The sequence below is a fragment of the Pinus tabuliformis genome, chromosome Q (assembly GCF_031772625.1).
Source record: "Pinus tabuliformis cultivar Carrire ecotype Pingquan chromosome Q, CPIR1, whole genome shotgun sequence".
Taxonomy (NCBI): Eukaryota; Viridiplantae; Streptophyta; class Pinopsida; order Pinales; family Pinaceae; genus Pinus; species Pinus tabuliformis.
The window spans coordinates 1,008,107,580-1,008,126,016 of NC_142296.1; the positions used below are offsets into that span (position 1 = coordinate 1,008,107,580).

The window sequence follows — 18,437 nt, forward strand, 5'->3', positions numbered from 1 at the left end:
TGCGTTCAGGCATCCAGGTTTGACCACGACCTCAAAGTCATATTCTTGAAATAATAAGAGCCACCTGCATATGCGCCCCCCCAACATAGGGTTATTGACCAAGTATTTTAGTGTGGAATGGTCTGTATACATCTTGAAATGCCCTCTTAGCAAATAGTGTCGGTATTTTTGGAGCGCATACACCATCGCTAACCCCTCGCGCTCGGTTGTGGAATAGTTCTTCTCGAATTTAGACAATCTACGACTTGCAAACGCGATAGGGTGGTCCAATCCCTCGCCGCCCTCTTGTGTGAGCACTGCTCCCAGCGCGATACACGATGCATCAACATGGACATGAAACTCCACATCCCATTTTGGGAAGACCAGGATTAGAGCGGAGGCCAATTTCCCCTTTAGGACGTCCAAGCTCTTCATGCAATCATCATTCTAGCAAAATGTGACATCTTTTTTCAATAGTTTCTCCATCAACGCAGTGATGTCGGGATCCTCAATCAATGGTCCTCGAACCTTGCGACAGCCTTCTGTTTCTAGAATGTTAATATTTCGTGGGTCCTCATCATCCTCATCAACATTTACATTGTAACACTCCAACACGCAGCTCAGCTGTGTCGCCCATTCCCGTTGAAGCACTTCCATTGGCTCCTAGGGTATTTTAAAGATAGTTGTTTTCACTGCTTGTAGCGCATCATCAACAGTGTCCCACCAATGATCTTCAAACGTGAAGGTTAGCAGGAATCCTTCGCACAAGATATCCCATTCGCTTGTGCCATGGCGGAGCTCTGTCTCAGTGTACCAATTCATGGGTATGACATCCAGAGTATGACAGAACAAATGCACCCATTCAGGTTGTGACTCTTCCCTGTAGACCTTGGTCCATTTCGCGGGGTGTGTGCATGGATCATCCCGTCCATCATACTTGTCTGTTAGCCGCATCTGTGGTTTCCCAAATCGCAGGCACATCATCCTTTTGCATCCGCGCCAGTCCTCAAAACTTCTTTGATGCGTACCCCACCATCTTGCAGGCGTAGCACGCAGTGCCCATTTCATAGCGTCAAAACGCTGTTGTTCTAGCACTGCTTGTTCAAATTTGTTCAGGAATTCATCCACCGCTGTCAACCCGTCATACAGGCAGATCCCTTACCTCTGTTGTCACGCAGAGCAGTGATCTTACCACCATGTTGCAATTGAGCGTGGTTACCTCGTGTAACTGGTTCTACCATTTTTATATTTCCTCATCTGAATCTGACGTGTAGGAGCTTTCGCACTCCCACGAAATCCTTCCATCTACTATTGGATTCACCCAATCCTACCCTCGCGTGGTTATCTTGTAGATTCAGTGGAGATCGTTATCACTATCATCGTCACGCACCGGTTCTGTGTAACGCGCTCCTTCCGCGGGGTCTAGCGGTACCACTACGCGTAGTGACTTTTTCTCAATAATCATCTTTCGCTTCTTGAGATTTATCACCCCATTCATATCAGTGGCCCAATCTATTCCCAGTAGTGCAGGATAGGGATCGCTATCATCAACAATCTATATCACTTCGAAATCTGCAAGCGTGCTCGCACCTTCAATATCCACCATTATTCCCTGAAATCTTCCCATGGGTAGGATCTTTTGTTGGTGCGCCATTCTCAATTGAATAGGAGACCACTACAACATGGGCCTGCCCATGTGCTCCCATGTCTGCTTTTGCAGTACATTCACATTCGATCCTAGATCCAGAATCACTTGATCCATTTCATACTCTCTGATTTGCGCAATCAATCTCATTTCCCTTCCTGTTTGCGATGTGTGCTTCTCGAGCTTCTGGACTACGCGCGGTTCTCCTGACTCAGCGCACCTAGTGATGAGTTCCTACAATCCCTTCATAGCCTTGCTGTCGCGCAGCAGCTTCATGCATGTCTCTAGAAAGGTAGTGAGAATTGAAGGATCCATCTCTGGTTCTAGTTGATCCTTACTACCTGAAGTGGAGGCCTCCATGAAGCTATTTTTAGCTTCCATGAATGCCTCCTTCGCGCGCTCCAAATCAAATTCAGGTTCCTTTGTAGGAGTCCTGCGAACCCACGCACTTTCTTGAGGCTTCTTACCTTTGTTATCTATTTTTGTGATACCACTTCAGAGCACGATTTTTACATTCGAGTCCTCTTCGCGCAGCTTAGAGCTCATCATTTGCAAATTCTGAGTCGGGGGAGGCTGGAGTATCCCTTTATCGTGTAGCCTCGCTATCAATGTAGGGCAGTCCTCCGTCTCATGATCAAACTGAGTACAATATAAACATGATGCTCTCGTCGGATTTGTACAATCGTGGGCATAATGCCCTGGCCCTCTGCAATTGTAACAAATTTGCTGTCTACGACCCCTTCCTGGTCCCATTCCACCTCGACCTCGTCCGTGCCTCTGAAATCCAATGCGCGCCATCCCTGCATTTTGATCGAGGGCTCGCATTTCGGTCTGCACTCTGTAGGTAGGATTTTGATCCATCATCAGCTCATAACTTCTGCAAGTGCACTCATCATGTCCTAATGATCTGCATAAATTACAGAACAACTATTGGCACATCTGTGTATACTTCTGCAAGAGATGACAATTATCTGTAGCATGTTTTCCTCCTGTCTGAAAAATCGCGCACCATAATGCAGGCGCTACACTCGGTCTTGCTTGTGCCTCTGGTCTTAATGGCATCGGCCCTCCCCCTGCCGAGTAGTTCGCGAAGACCGGACAATGGTCCTTGTCATGCCCTTGGCCTTTGCATTTTATGCACCATACCTCCTTGCACGCCTCTGGCCGAGTTGTCCTTACTTGTTTCAAACTCTACATTTCTAGACACAAATTTTTCAATTGCTCGTGGATTTTTTGGACTCCCAGGCCAAGATCTTGTATTGGGGTCTCGTGCAGTCTCATTGCAATCTCCAAATCTGCGTCCTGGGTGGATAACTTCCACTGTGACAGCGTCGTCCTTAAATGCAGCGTTAGTGACGCTACAAACCATGCGCAGTGTTGTCCATCCGTCAAGGTCATGTTGGCTTCGCGAATCATACTCTTCAGTCTCTGATCCAGATCCCATGGGGTCTCGCCTAGAAGCATCGCGATTTCCTTAAACCCAATAATCGATTGTGTCTCCAATTTTGGCCTGCTAAATTCCCTGTTTAGCGCAGCTTGGATATCTGCGATCCCTGCGTTTGGATGGTCATTAGAATGCTTAATGTACCATGTTATTGCACGATCCTGCAACGTGCTTACCAGTGTTTCCTTCTTTATATTGTCATCCACAACTCCTTGTGCTTCCCATACAGCTTTTACCACAAACCAAAATTGGTCCGGATCTTTGTTCCCTACTCCTCTGAATACCGACAATTTTATCACGCTCGCCATACTGAACTGTGGTGGTGACGGAGGTGGTGTGGGCGGAGATGGAGGTGAAGATGGTGAGACTGGTGGTGGTGTAGGTGGAGGTGGTATGTGCAGAATTCGCTGCCTTATCAGACTGATCGTACTTCTTGGTGAAACTTTCGCGAGCTCTTCCTCGCTTTCTCGCTGAGGCGAAATCAAGGAGCTAGTTTCTATTTCTGTGCTACCTTCATTTCTATAGATCCTCCCACTTCGCGTAGCCCTAAACATCAATTTATTCGCATCTCATTTTTCACACAATAGCATTTTAATCCAAGTGTTCAAATATTTAATGTACTTACCTCGCAGTCCTTTGAGGAAGCGTCATTCTGCCTCGCTGTAGCTCACTGAAGTATCTACCGCGAACTCGGTGATAAACCCTCCTATAATTCAATCGAGCCAATGGTCCACAGTGCGCGCAATCTGATCTTCTGATGCTTCTAGTCTGCAAACCAATTCTGGAGTCCACACAATTGATTTGTCGAGCCTACACCTTCCATGAGTGTCTACTAGCTTCGCGATCCACTCATACAACTCAGAGAGGAAGGATGCAAAGAAAATTTCGCGGATTTCCATATATAAGTAGCGCTCTAACCACTATTCCTTTGATACTCGGGGATTCTTGTTTTCCTGTGCCGTGAACTCGTGAATCTTTCTGTCCAACCACCCTTCAATTTATTTCTTCATCGGATTCTAGTGACACAACATCAAACATCCCTTATGCAAATTCTGGTCCTAGCAACGGAACCATTCGTTGGCTTGTTGGGGCCTGACCCAGGTTCGTAGTTGATTTAGCCAAACAAATCCCGGCACTACTGGCCCTTTCGGCAACAATACGCAGAGTGCGAACTGAGGTCTCACTCAAAGTAGTATGGGAGGGTGCTAGAACCAGGTTTCTGCACCCTAGAGATGTCTGATGGGTTCATGTGGTCCACGGTTCGACCCTGCACGCACGTCGCTACGCGCACTTACCTGTTCCTCGCAGCCTGAGGTGCTCAACTCTACTCAGGGGCCGAACAATGTTATTACCCAAGTCCTTACTAGTAATCTAATATTAGTTGATTAACTTAACTTACTTGCATGTGTAAAGTATACTTAGCAATATAAATCATTCATACAAGTGCGCGTGGTAAATAAACAATACATTAGCAATTGATATCAAACATGTAATAACTCAAGAACAGATACACAGAATTTGGAATAAACTTCTTTTATTATTCTCTTTTCTGGTTACAAACTCGACTCCGCCCTGCGCAGTTAGCTGCAGGGGTCTGCACACTCAACCGCAGACTCTACTAGACCTCTGCGCACTCCGCTGCAGGGCCTTCTCCTACCCTACGACCCAAGACACACTTAAACACTTGCTCTATGCTTCTACTTTTTATCTATTAGATTCCATTAGATGTATTTACAACTTAGAGCCTCGCTCTATTTATACAATTCCATGCTCCGCGAACCATGAGTAGGCCGACATTACATTCAAAACTTAGGTCAGACAACCCTATGACTCTAACATACATTTGGCGCCCTCAATTTGCGGAACTTTACAACAATATCAACTCAAAACTTGGGGTTTGAGCACCAAAACATGTCGTGGGGGGATTCCATGCCCAACAATGACTCATGACATGACTCGACACGACAATGCTAATTTGCAGGTAATATCTTGCTGATGGTGGTGTCCATGTCGAATTGCAGTGCCGTTGAGTGATGAGTGTGCTCTTGGTGTATCATAGCTTCACCTCCACATGGAAAGGTGTGCGGAGTCTCGACGGTCTTAGTATTCGCTTGATGTTGCACGTGCATGCCTCTCCTTCGCTGGTACTTGGCATGCTTCATGTGTTCATCTGTTCATGAACAATTCTCCTAGCATGCGCTCCTTATTCATATCATTCGTCGTCGCGCCATGTCTCATCCATGTACTTGTATCTGCAATCACTCATGATGAGACGACATCAAATCTAGACATCTCCTAATCTACCATGATCCATCATCTTTCGTTTTTGGGTGCAAGTGACCGGGAGAGAGGACAAGGCTCTAAAACTGCGTAGAGCACATTTTTGTCCGGGATGTGGGCTCCGGGCATTGTCAAGTAAAATTGTGTAGAGGTCACTAGAAGGCTGAGATGAGCAGAGCGGAACAACAGTGACCATCTGCAGGATCTCGCTTGGCTCGAGGGAAAAACTGTGCAAATTTTCCAAGGAGACAGTGCAGACAGCAGGGAGGACATTGGTAGTGAAAACTGCGCAGATTCTCCATGGAGGCTCGTAGTTGGGCTACGAGAGCTTTTTGGCCAAAACTACGCAGAATTGGGAGGCTGGCCCGTAGGACATGTCTGTGTAGTTTCTAGGCTGAGCAGGGTGTCGGGCAGTTGGAGGACAGCCCAAGAAAATTGCGCAGTTTTCAGGAGGAGCAGTAGGCCGACTAATAGGGGAACTTGCTGACAAAAATACACAAGTTTTGAGGACACCACAGTGACAGGGACCGAGTCCCTGTCCTTCGTGTCTGTGCAATTTCGTCAGTCATTAGAGGCAGGCATGCTGGCAGCGTTTGTGAAATTTTTTGGAGTGAATCCCAGGGTCACTGCCCGGTCAAACTCTCTGGTTTACCAACGAGAAGCTTGATAGTTTTTCTTGCGGTAACGCAGATTGAGATGGCTTGTTGAGTAACTTCTGCGCTGCTTTGGGTGACAGCTAGTCAAGTTGATTCCAGCATTGTGAAATGCAGACTGCCTAGGAGGTAGCCTCATGCTCTGCGCAATTCTGGACAGTAGTATATGATCGCTGAGGGCTGAGACTACTCAGTGAAGCTTAGTGGAGGTCCAACTAGTAGAGGGTGGTCCGGTCGACAGATCTTCAGCAAAATGACTAAGTGTGTGAATGAGTGAACTCGTGCATGCATGCCCTTGCGAACAAACACTCAACATGACTTAACAACAAGACTCCTTGAACCAACAAGACAACATACGCTCAGTGTGACTGACAAGTGACAACTGTGACACTTGTGATAGATCATTGAACGACCGCGACGACACTTATGCGGCATTGCATGCAACTTCATGTGAAAGTGCGACAGATACTTACATAGTGGACACAACTTGTACACACGAAGATGGACGTGAACATAGCCAAAACATGACCGCAAGCATGACATTGTAACCAACATGCTAAAAGATGTCAGGTGAATAGTCAAGCGAGGAGGGTGCAAAGACTCGACACAAGCTCATGGGATGAGCCCGAGTGCTTGCAAACATCAAGGAAAAAACCAAGGAAGGCTCCAAAATTGGATGCAGGCCAAAATTTTGGAGGGTGTTGTAGCTGCTACAACAGGGTGGTAATCGTCTTTGAGTGTGATCTCTTTTAATTTTTGAAATTTTCATCCAATTTTAGTTTCAACCCTTTGTTCATGCACTCTCATATTATGTTTGATTTCATTGGAATACTCTTGTGTTTGTTTTGAATAATTCTCTTGCATAAATCACATATGCATAGTTAGAATTCTCATTTTTACAGCATGAAAGGAAATTGTGCATAGATTACATTTTCATAATTTTTAGGGAAATTGTGCATATATTACATTTGAATAGTTTTAAGGGGAATCATGCATAGATTACATTGCATGGTTTGACATCTTTGATGCTTTGAATTGAATTGGAATAGTGAAATTGAAAGATCTAGTTAGGAATCTCTTGTTTGTTGCATATTTAATTATTGCATCATTGTTTGCACCTCTTCCCTACACTAGATAGCTTTCATAAAAAATGAAAAGAGTTGTTTTTGTCATGTTAATTTCATCATAGGTGTGTTCAGGTGACATCGAGTTTTGATCGTTGAAACTAAAATCTAATTCAAGATCAACTCTAAAATTCACTTCAATTAACCTAAGGAGCATTTGAAACTTAACGATACATCTAGAGGTCTAGGCTAAAGATATGTTCCAGTGTCTTTAAACGTAGGCGTTGTCGTTTTTTCCAGCATTGCATTCTGGGGGTGATATCTTGTTCCACGTAATTGTATAGGATCGTTCTCCATGTATCTTTGGGTATATTGGACCGTGCTCTACACATGTAAAGTATATGAGAATGTTGTCACCAAATGGTTACGCATTAGACAACACTACTACATATCACATTTCCATGTACCATTGAGTATATTTTGGAAGTCCACCATAGGTTGTTATCCTCACCATAGGTAACCGAGTCAGTTGCCTTGTACATCGTAATACACTGAACACAACATTCGGGGAGATTGCATGCATGTACGTTAAATCCTTGGTTTGCCGAGGTGTATATTGCAGTTCACAGTTGCTTGGTAAACTTTTTTTCCTAGTTACCCCCTCTTTGTTTTTGTTTGTGTCTTTAATTTCTAAAATCAATTAATTGACCACATAACAACATCCTCCCCGTGGAACAACTCCCTAGTGGATCTTATGTTGAGACTAATGGCAACAATTCCAGAGTCTACCAATCAAGGAAACCCCTATGGCAGGAATCCTGGTCCCTTTTCTTCTTTTGGAAATATCGGTACTCCTTATATGGAAATGTTGTCCCTTTCCGGATTTACCATGGGTTTGCCAGTTTGGTTATTTTCGACCACTATGGTTATGAATGCCCAAACGACGTCTCAAACAAGTTCTCTTCCACGTGAACAATACCAACCTCAAGTTGATACTAAAGTTGACCCTTCTCCTTCTCTTTTTGTTTCTTCGTCTCTTTCTTCCTCCTCGCCTAGTGAAAGTATTGATTATAGTAATCAGGAAGCTAAGAAGAAGAAAGAGAAGAAGAAGAAGAAAAAAAAAAAAGTAGGGGACAACCAAGAAACCATTGCTACGGATGCAACTAGCGTGGAGTAACCTTCCAATCAACCTCACAAAGTTAAATACCCTTGCATGTTATGTAAGGGTGACCACCTTCTTAGAGATTGTCATGATATTCCCAAGGTATTGGAAGTGTGGTCCACAGGCTCACATCGACCTTTTTCATCAGCCTCTAGAGATCATGCTAGTGATAGTAAGGTCCATGGGGAAAAGGGTAAAGTCAAGCTTCCTTGTAAGCTATACGAAGGGAATCATCCAATTCACCTTTGTCCTTTATATGGATGAAGCCTCAAAAGTGTTGGAAAACCTTACATCTTCTCAACCTCGTCTTTTGGTTGGTTATCGAAATATTTCTCCCAATCCTCCACTAGTTGATGAAGTGGTTGATCAGAATCCATCTCCAGTCAATCCTACTCTCTCTGAATGTGAGTCCCATGAGTCCGTTCTTGACCAACCATTGGTTGAGAAAATAGTTGACTCAATTCCACCTTTAGTTGATTGTACCTTTCCTGTAGAGAGTGAACTTCATACTACTCAATTTCTTCTCGTTTCTTCAGGTTCGAATGAACTCGGGGATAGTTCTCATGTTCCCACGACACAAGGGGGAAATACTCCCATTCCCACAACACTGGAGAGCATTTCTCCCATTCCCATAACACAAGGGGGCAGTTCTCCTGTTCCCACAACACCCCCTCCAAGTAGCATGGTCACTTCCTTTGATTAGAGTCGATTGGCAGGATATCGTATTCCTTCTTACGTGCCCTCCCAGATCATAGTACAGGCTTATAATGTTGTCTTACCTAGCACAATCATAGATGAAGGTGTATCTGTTAGTATTCTATCATCAACTACTTGACAAGCTTTAGGTTCTCCACAACTTGTGCCCATTACCGAGAATCTATTGGCTTTTAACAGAGGAACAAGTCAGCCGTTAGGGATCCTTCCTCAGTTGCTTATTACTTTGGGAGGAAAGACTATCTATATCGATGCGATGGTAGTCCAAGGCCCTTTGGATTTTAATTTACTCCTTCGGCGTGCCTATGTTTATTTCATGGGGGCTCTTGTCTATTCACTCTTTCGTGTAATGTGTTTCCCACATGAAGGATGAATCGTTACTATTGAGCAACTTTCGTTCGTTGGTCCTAATTTGACTCCCAATCAACCAGCTTCCCTAAATGCTCTGTATATACAAGTGGTATCATCCCCACCACAAGTTAATTATGTGGAAACATATCCCATTCACATACCTGCTAATGAAGATGAGCCTTTCACTGTCTTCTCAACTTCTTTGGACTTATATCCAGTAGGTGATATGGCGAATCATTTATTGGGGGCATTGGAGCCCGATCTTTCCATTGGATCCTTTGATATCTATCCCTTTCAAAGCATTGTTCTTCCATCTAATGAGAACCTCTTGGAAGCCATGGCCTTCTATAGGTCATGATCAAGGTCCTAATCACAGTGCATTTTCTTGTTTCAAGCTCGTTAAAAAATGAAACGTGTGTAAGCAGAGTTCTTTATTTTGTGTCAAGCTCATTAAAAAATGAAACAAGGTATCAGAGCATAGTTCTTTTTCTTGTGTCAAGCTCGTTAAAAAATGAAATAAGGTGCGAGGAGCAGAGTTCCTTTTCTTGTGTCAAGCTCCTTAAAAAATGAAACAAGGGTCATGGAGCATAGTTCTTTTTCTTGTGTCAAGCTCGTTAAAAAATGAAACAAGTTCCCTTAAGCATAGTTATTTTCATGTGTCAAGCTTGTTAAAAAATGAAACAGACCTCCTTCTAATTCGAGTCTTTTATTAGATCTCATAAATTCCCAATCGAGTCTTTCACTTGATCTCATAAATGAACCTTCATTCCATCCACCTGTTAGCAACCAATTGTCTACTTAGGTCAATGAAATGAAGCGTGGGGGGGCATGTACCTTAGATTGAGTCATTATGCTAGGGGCATGCCAACTTATTTCAAGCATAGTTTTTCTCTGTTTCAAGCTTGTGTAAAAGTGAAACCACTCTCAAGCATAGTTTTTCTCATGTTTCAATCTTGTGAAAAAATGAAACCATCTTCAAGTAATTTCAAGCACAGTTTCCCATGTTCCAAGCTTGTGTAAAAATGAAACCATTCTCATTTTATCCTGCGTGATTGCCATTTTTATCAACTTGTTTTTCCTAGATGAGCCTTGGTTTTCTAATTCCATCATGACCATTTGCTTGGTCGATCATACGCTTTCACTTGGTTCTTCTCCTTTCCTGGGGCACATCTATGATGAGTGGTTTTATTAGCCAACCTCTTGACCTTTGTGTGTTTTGAGTAATTCCATAATGACCGAAACCAGTTACTATCCATTTATACCACTCGTTCCTCCAAGAAAAGTCCTCTTTTAGCTCTTTTTAGACTCCCAAAATATGAAAAAATGTTTACTCAATATAAGTTTAACCCTATTCCGGACTGAGATATACTACTTACGAAAAAAGAATACCTTAATCGAACATGGGTAAGAGGTTCTCTTGGGTATTATTTTCTTCCTTTTTGGACCTATGAAAAAGAACATCTGGAGTTTTTTTTTTTTTTTTTCCTGCCTCATTTTCATACTCTCTAAACTTGAAAAACATGTCGCTAGGCTTGATGTGTCCAAATCTATTGCCTTGCATCACAACTCTACTTGTACTGAGCCTTAAGATAACGTAGGTCAACTAAGTTTGGAAGCTAACAGAGAGTATTTACTTGGAATATTGAACCCTTACAGATGGGCAAGTAGTTCCTGACAATAACATTAGTGATTTTGGAGGGGTGCAAGCTCCCCAATCCTCCCACTAATGGGTGGAAACCTATAGAGGCCATTGATGTTAATCCTATAACTACATGTGGAAGAGAGACTCCCACAACCATGATTAATTGCTTTTGGTAGTTAGCATGATTACTATTTAGAATGTTTATGTTCAAGGAGTAATTCTTTCTGGGTTGACTTTATCACTTTACTAGTTGTTTTGACATAAACAAACACTCTAGTTTTACACCCACTTTTGATATTGATTAATGGATAAATTACTTTGATTTGTGTCAAACTCAATTTTCTTGTGAAATTAAAATAACCACCCACTCTATTTCATATTAAAATTGTACATATTATTTATCAATAAAATTTTAATTTTTATTAAATTACCATAAATATAAAAATAATTAAAATATTTAAAATATAATAAAAATTCATTAATTAATCTTTTCATTTACAAAATTATTCATAAAATAGATTCGAAAAAGACTTTTCCTATAAACTCTGTACACAACACTTACAAATAAAAAATATAAATATTTTATGCCAGAAATACAACACCTATATTATATTTTATAGTTAAATTACAAAATTATGTATAAAATGGTTCCGGAAGAAACATTTGACCACAACAATCATAACCTATATACTAGCAATATTCTAAAATATCAAAAAGGTTGACCGCATGATAACCAAAAACACTTTCAAATAAAAAAATTATAATATTTTATGCAAGGAAATGCAACACATATATCATACTTTATAGTGTAAGTACAAAATTATCTATAAAATGTATCCAGAATAAACATTTCATCATAACCATCATAGTCTATAAGTGATATTTTAAAATATTAAAATGTTTCAGACTTCGCTGGTAGCATGATAACTGAAAACACTTACCAACCAAAAAATAAAAAAATAATATATTTTATGCAGGAAAATACAATACATATTTTATATCAAAGTACAACAAAACATATATTTGTCCAATGGAGCCCGCCTTGATTTTGGTAACAAGTAACAAAAAAACTTACTGATAATCCCGTTGCTTATATTTCAGGCGTGGTTTAATTATTAAAAATTTTGTGAAAAGTTTATGTTTCAAACTTGTAATTCTTATAAATTTTAACTAAATTACAAATTAAACTAAACCAAAAAAAATATCTAAATTATTTTTCAAATTTTATAAAGTGTATAAATTTATATTAATTTCCTACATAAAAGTTTTCCAAGTGAATGAAAAACCAGCAATGTCATCATGCATCTAGATTGATAACTTAATAGAATTGCTTCGTAAAAAAATCCATAAATTACTTTGAAAAATAATAAAAAATTTGGTAAAATTATGATAAAATCTGGCCGAAATTATTGAAAATTTAGGTTCAGGCCCAAAAACTCTGGATTCCCAGAAATTCTTGATAATACTAAATCCATTTCGACCAAGAAACGATTCTTCTGATTTATGAAATTTATTTTTGACCAATTCCGGCCAAAAAAACTGCCATCCTCACAATTATGTGGCGTAACGCCTTAGTATCTCTGTTTTCAGAGTTGTACTGCGTACGTCTACCTGAAGAGTTATTTCATTCATTAGCCAATGAAGAGATTTAGTATGTGTGTCAGTACCATCTACCATTCATGATTCATTTAATCAACGAAGGCCTGGGAAAATCTTCATCTTGAATGTCAGCATTCCATGACATGATGTTAGTAATGGAAATATGTGCAGAAACACTGGATGGTGAAACACCACTTTCACATCCATTAAGATACTGTTATCCTCTGAAACTCACTTTATTTACAATGAACCGTAATGATTTTCTGCCTACCTAGCGTCCAATTCACTAATGGTGACATCATTTATGGAAGGAACCAAAGGACTCTGTGTATGGACAGACGACACAGATGATGCAGTGGCAGACGACCGTGACTGGTGAATCCCACTGCTAGAGCTGCCAGCTGTGGATCGTCCACGGGAACTGTCACTACTTTTCACAAATGCGGGCTTTGTTGGATTTGCTAGTGTCACAGAAGCGCTGGAGATCATCAATATAACATTAGACATAATTGGACGGAGGCCTGCATCAGCCTGCGTGCATAGAAGCGCAACCTGAATGCATCTTAAAGCTTGCTCTTGTCTGATTGTTTCCGCCAATGTCGAATCTATCATATCTGGAAGACACCCTCGCTTGTATAATCTCCAAGCCTGCATCACAATCATCCAAGGCAAATGCATACTCACTTAACATCTCCTTTGTCTGCAACCACTGTTGCTGATGCAAAAAAGTAATCATGAATTGAAGTCTTACCCATTCTAATAGGCTTTCCATTTCATCGGGAAAATTTGTGTCACTGTTTTTCCTTGCACTTACAATCTCAAGGACTAGCACTCCAAAACTATACACATCAACCTTCACAGATAATTGCCCCCTCATTGCATACTCTGGCGCCATGTAACCACTGCATACTCCAAGCAAATTTTTTCCAAATAAGTAGGGCGTTTAACGTGCCTAAATCTGACGATTGAATAAATGCGAATTGTTCATAAATTGAATTAGGGAAAGGGTAAAGGGAAATATTCCTACTATGTCCCTGCAACTCTGGTTTGGATATGAGTCTCGTCTTCAGGAAAGAGTTTTGCTAACCCAAAGTCTGCTATCTTTGGATTCAATCCCTCGTCCAGCAAAATGTTGTTTGGTTTAATGTCTCTATGAATGATTCGCAACTGTGAATCCTCGTGAAGATAAAGAAGACCACGAGCTATTCCCATTATGATGTTATAGCGTGTATGCCAATCAAGACGTCTCTTTTTCTCTGGATCTGTATTCATATTTCAAGAATACCAAATTTCAAAACTTTTAAATTATCAATCTCATTAAATTTTATGAAAGATTTATCCTCTTTCCCCAATGAAAAAAAAAATCCAAAATGACCTACCAAACAGAAAGGTGTCAAGACTCTTGTTGGGCAAAAACTCGTAGACAAGCAACCTCTCTGGTCCCTCGGCACAACACCCAAGCAGCTTTACCAGATTTCTGTGTTGAACATTGGCCACAAGCTTTACTTCATTCATAAACTCTCGTTTGCCCTGTCCAGATCTTACAGACAACTTCTTCACTGCTATTTCTTTTCCGTCTCTCGTTATTCCCTGAAAGAATTAACCCCATCGATAACCCATGGGAAAACCCCGCTTCGTCTTGGTGAAGTCATGCAATTTCATCTGTTACAAATAGTAATAATAAGTGCATACATACCTTGTATACAGGGCCAAACCCTCCCTCTCCAAGCTTCTTGGTTCCATCAAAATTATCCGTTGCTTCTATGAGATCTTCTAAGGTGAACAGAATTTGCTCCTGCCTCAGTAGCGTCGATTCTGGTTCATTCTCATGTGTTTCTGTGCAGACCAAAAATTAAAAGTGAATAAGAATCTAATTTCATGAGATAACATAAGTTTGGTCGTGCGAAACAGAGGACAAAACTGCAGATTCTACCTTCGTTCTGGGTTGCTGGCCTTGCTGAAATAGCCGATTTCAATCTCCTCCGTATGGCAAACAAACAGACCATTAACGCTAGAAGCACGCCTCCCACGATCCCCAATATTATGGGTAACGTTTTTGAAGAAGAACCTTCTGTAGAGTAGATCATGCAATATGTTATTTACAGAAATTGAAATTGCAATCAAACTGTATAATACCAGAAAGGGGCAAATCATAAAATTAGATGTAGCAGAGAGATTACTTGACGTGGTGGCTGAAGTTCCATTAGCCGGAGGAGTGTGGGCTGCAACTGTGGGAGGGTTTGCCCCCGAGGAGGCGGAGGGTGGAGGTGGACTAGCACTACTCCCTCCAGTACTGCCGTCAAAGAAGGGGTATATTTCATATCGGGCCGTGCAGCTCCCAAACAGTGCTTGAGCTCCTTGCTTCATAGAGCAACAATCGTAGACGCCATTAATTGCTCTTTGCAAACAAGATTTGCAGTCCGCGATGGATAGATCTCTCCAACACTGAACTAGGCCGTAAACGGTGCCAATAGAAGAATATGCAGCTGATCCTTCAGCGAAACCTTTATTTGCGGATTTGTAAGCCTTATATGACAGGTTGGTAAGGAGATTTAATGTAGTGGCCCTAAAACTCTTTAGGTTGCCAGTATTAATGTCGTTTACATTCTCCAGTAAAGGCCCATCGGCTTCTACCTGCGAAATGAAGTTAAAATTCTCGTATCGCACGAAGCAGTTATCTATCCATACTCGACCGCCGACATCGTTTGCGCAAAGTTGTAGAACACTATCGTTTGCTTGCTGTGAACAGATTGAACAGTCTTGTTTAGATATGTTACCTGTGCACTGGAGGAGGCCATAGATTCTGTTGGGGCTTTGTCCATAGGAAGAAGTGTTGAACCCTGTTTGAGGGGTATTCTTCACTAGATTACCCATGACCCTATTCAAATTGCTGGAAAATGTACTTCCATCAGCGTAAGTAGAAGCATTATTGCATTTATATGATCGCACCTCTGATATAACCGAAGGAAAACTGCTAATGAATAGTAAGCCGATCAGATGAAAGAGAATAGTGGCCTGTTTGCAAGAATCAGCAGAATATAAAGTTCCCATAATCTTAAAACTGGGAAAGTCAGGTCAAGGACTCTGATGAATATGGCTACAGGGCGCTATAAAATTGGTGGCGTTAGGTCACTGAGACACGGGAAACAATGGCCCGATGCGGATTGGGATTGGGAATTATCAACTTGGCAAGGATTGCAAAATCAACAAAATTGCTCTGACGAAGTATATGCTTCCTTTCACTAACAGAGACCCTGAATTAGGACACTCAATTGGAATTGGAATTCCCAAACTATTTCGACATCCGCGGACAATAAACTTCAACGGGCCATTCGGCCTTTGGTAGGTATGAAATTGGAACTGAATTCAATGTCTGCAGTGGAAGATTGGGGTTGATTCGGGCGGGTTGGGTACATAAGTTTAGGTGAACTGTATCCAGACCAGAGCAGGGCATATTGCAAGTTATAGATGTAGTTTCTCTGTAAATATAGGGAGGTTAAGTTTTCATTATCTTGGTCAATTAGATACCGCTGCCCGCATTATTACAATGAATCAATTATTGACATTTACAACTAATAGTGTCATTAAAATATGGTAAACAAATACATTATTCTAAACATTGAAAATAGTCGTAGGTTGTTGATGTGTCGCGTCAATCGATTTTAAAGATAAGTGATACCCCTCCAGTTTCACATCAATTCTGTACATGTGTTTATATAATGATAATTGACTAATTTTTTCCTTCGCCTTAAAATTCATGAAAATTTCAATAATATTTTAAATTTAAGTAGAGATTTTTGTAAATTTTAATTAAAGTTGTTAAATTTTAAATGTTTTTAGAAATTTGTAGATAATACTGAATCTATTATTATTTTCAAAAACATGATTTAAATACTATTTTCAATAAAATTATTAAAATTATTTTAAAATGATCATCCAGGCCATTCAACCACCTATATTAAATAGAGTTTAAAATAAAATGGCTACTTTTACCTATAGTCTCACCTTTTTGCAAATTATAAACTACTATTAAATAAATTTAAATATTTGGTTACCCTTTGAAAATTCAGAGTTGGAGTGGTTGGCCAAAATCACGGTGAATAAGCATGTAATCCCTTCCCCGTATCGTGAGCCTCTCAAACTCTGCACACGCAGCAAGAAGCAGCTCCTCTCCAATAGAGAATCGACATTTGTACCTTTTCAGGGTCAGGATGTTGAGAGAGGTTTTCACCGTAGGATTTGTTGTTGCACATTTTGCATCTTAAATTTTTTATATATTCATTTGGTTAAACCTATTTTCGTGGTTTAATTTGTTTTTAAATTAATATAAATTGATTATGTGTATAGTAATGTGGATTTATAATTTTAATTTAATTATTACTGATTATTAAATAGATGGTAAGGATTTAATCTCTACATAATATTATAATATTTTAAAATATTTTTATTGTTGGAGATTATTACTCACAATGATATTCAATTAGCATGTAGTGGTAAGCAATTTATATATAGTCTAAACATGTGCCTTATAAATAAGAGATATAAATTTATGGACATGTAATAATTTAAAATAAATTTATAATTTAGTTAATTTTTATGATTATTTAAATCTTGGCAATGTAAGATTTAAATCTTGACAATGTAAGATGTATAGTGAATTAGTATTCTGATGTTTATAGACGTTTACCAACCATTTAATTAAAATTTTATATAGTTACAACAGTTAATAGAGATCAAAATTTAAAAAAAAAATATTTGAAAAAATCTTTACATCTCCAGAAATTTGATCTTCCCAACACTCAATATATTTGAAGTTAAAATAAATTTATAATAATTTTTTATAATACTAGACTCAAAGTCGCATCTCACTGAGTGGAGTTTTGTATTTGTAAGCAAGAACCAATAAGGACCGCAAGGGTTTTACTCAACTTTAGGTCATTTGTTGGCGTCTCCCCCACTAACCTTGCCCCTACTCTTCAAAACCTAGAGCGACTCAAAGTTGCATCTCGTCGAGCAGAGTTTTGTATCTGTAAGCAAGAGACATGGTTTTCTGCTCAGGCCCTGATTTTGCTTGGGTTTAGGGTGTTACTGCGAAAGAGAAGCTATGCAGGATCCAGAGTGGATGGATTTGTGCCTCGTGGCTCATTTTTTATTTTTTTTAAAGACAATACTGGGCTTGCAAATTTTTCCATTAGAGATTATCATTTTTGTGGGAATTTCACCTGCAAAGTGTTCGTCAAAACATCTGCCCCAGTTATTCATGAACAATGTGGGTTCACATGCAACTTGTCTGACATAATCCCTCATCCAGATCAGATGTCCGGGTTGGGTTTGAACTATTCAAGCTGCTTATCTGAGATGGATTTTGGGCCTCCACATCAATCTACTTTGGGTCCTGGCCTGTGTTGTTGGCCCTGTGAACAGGAATCAATTTTTTTAGATCTTGATACTTTCCCCATTTTTGTTAGATATTTTTATGGGAAGACCCTTTGCTTCTTGGTCAGGGAGGGCGAAGTCATTTCCTCTCTCGCTAACGATATTAACTCTAAGACAAGAACCCGACAGGGCATGATGTGTCTCATTTTTTAGGGGAAACAAGTAAATATGATAGAGGATATTAAAAAACTTGGCACTAAAAAGGATTCAATGCTTTTCCTCATTGCATGATTGTGTGATGGAGCCAAAGGAAAAGGGGTATTCTCGATATCCAATCACCTGTCATTTAAAGACACCCTTAAGCCAGGTTCCAGCTCGGATCTTTTTGGACAAGCTTTCGTGGTGGAGCATTCATCAGTCACTCCTTTGCTTCAGATGAACAAGGCCCTTACTCATCTTAATATTCTTGATCATCAAAAGTGTGTGGTTATTTGTCGTTTCAAAGGATTTTGGCTCCCGACTTCCACC

General features: G+C 40.2%; 1 protein-coding gene across 1 annotated transcript; it reads right to left on the reverse strand.

Moving 5' to 3' along the window:
• Positions 1–12,472: 12,472 nt before the first annotated feature.
• Positions 12,473–16,031, reverse strand: LOC149222899 (cysteine-rich receptor-like protein kinase 19). Its single transcript, XM_089385664.1, has 7 exons — positions 14,714–16,031; positions 14,467–14,604; positions 14,230–14,369; positions 13,913–14,123; positions 13,561–13,795; positions 13,285–13,435; positions 12,473–13,181 (listed from the first exon to the last, which is right to left on the reverse strand). Exons 1-7 carry the CDS (start codon positions 15,582–15,584, stop codon positions 12,801–12,803), a joined length of 2,127 nt encoding a protein of 708 aa, XP_089241790.1. The 5' UTR covers positions 15,585–16,031; the 3' UTR covers positions 12,473–12,800.
• Positions 16,032–18,437: the final 2,406 nt, after the last annotated feature.

What these genes read in the sequence shown, in the direction of transcription:
- LOC149222899 (XM_089385664.1), bottom strand. Translation starts at nt 15,584, where the DNA reads ATGGGAACTTTATATTCTGCTGATTCTTGCAAACAGGCCACTATTCTC. An exon ending in AACTTCAGCCACCACGTCAA is followed by an intron (nt 14,605 to 14,713) that starts GTAATCTCTCTG and finishes TCTACTCTACAG; the next exon opens with AAGGTTCTTCTTCAAAAACG. An exon ending in GGTTTGGCCCTGTATACAAG is followed by an intron (nt 14,124 to 14,229) that starts GTATGTATGCAC and finishes TAATTCTTTCAG; the next exon opens with GGAATAACGAGAGACGGAAA.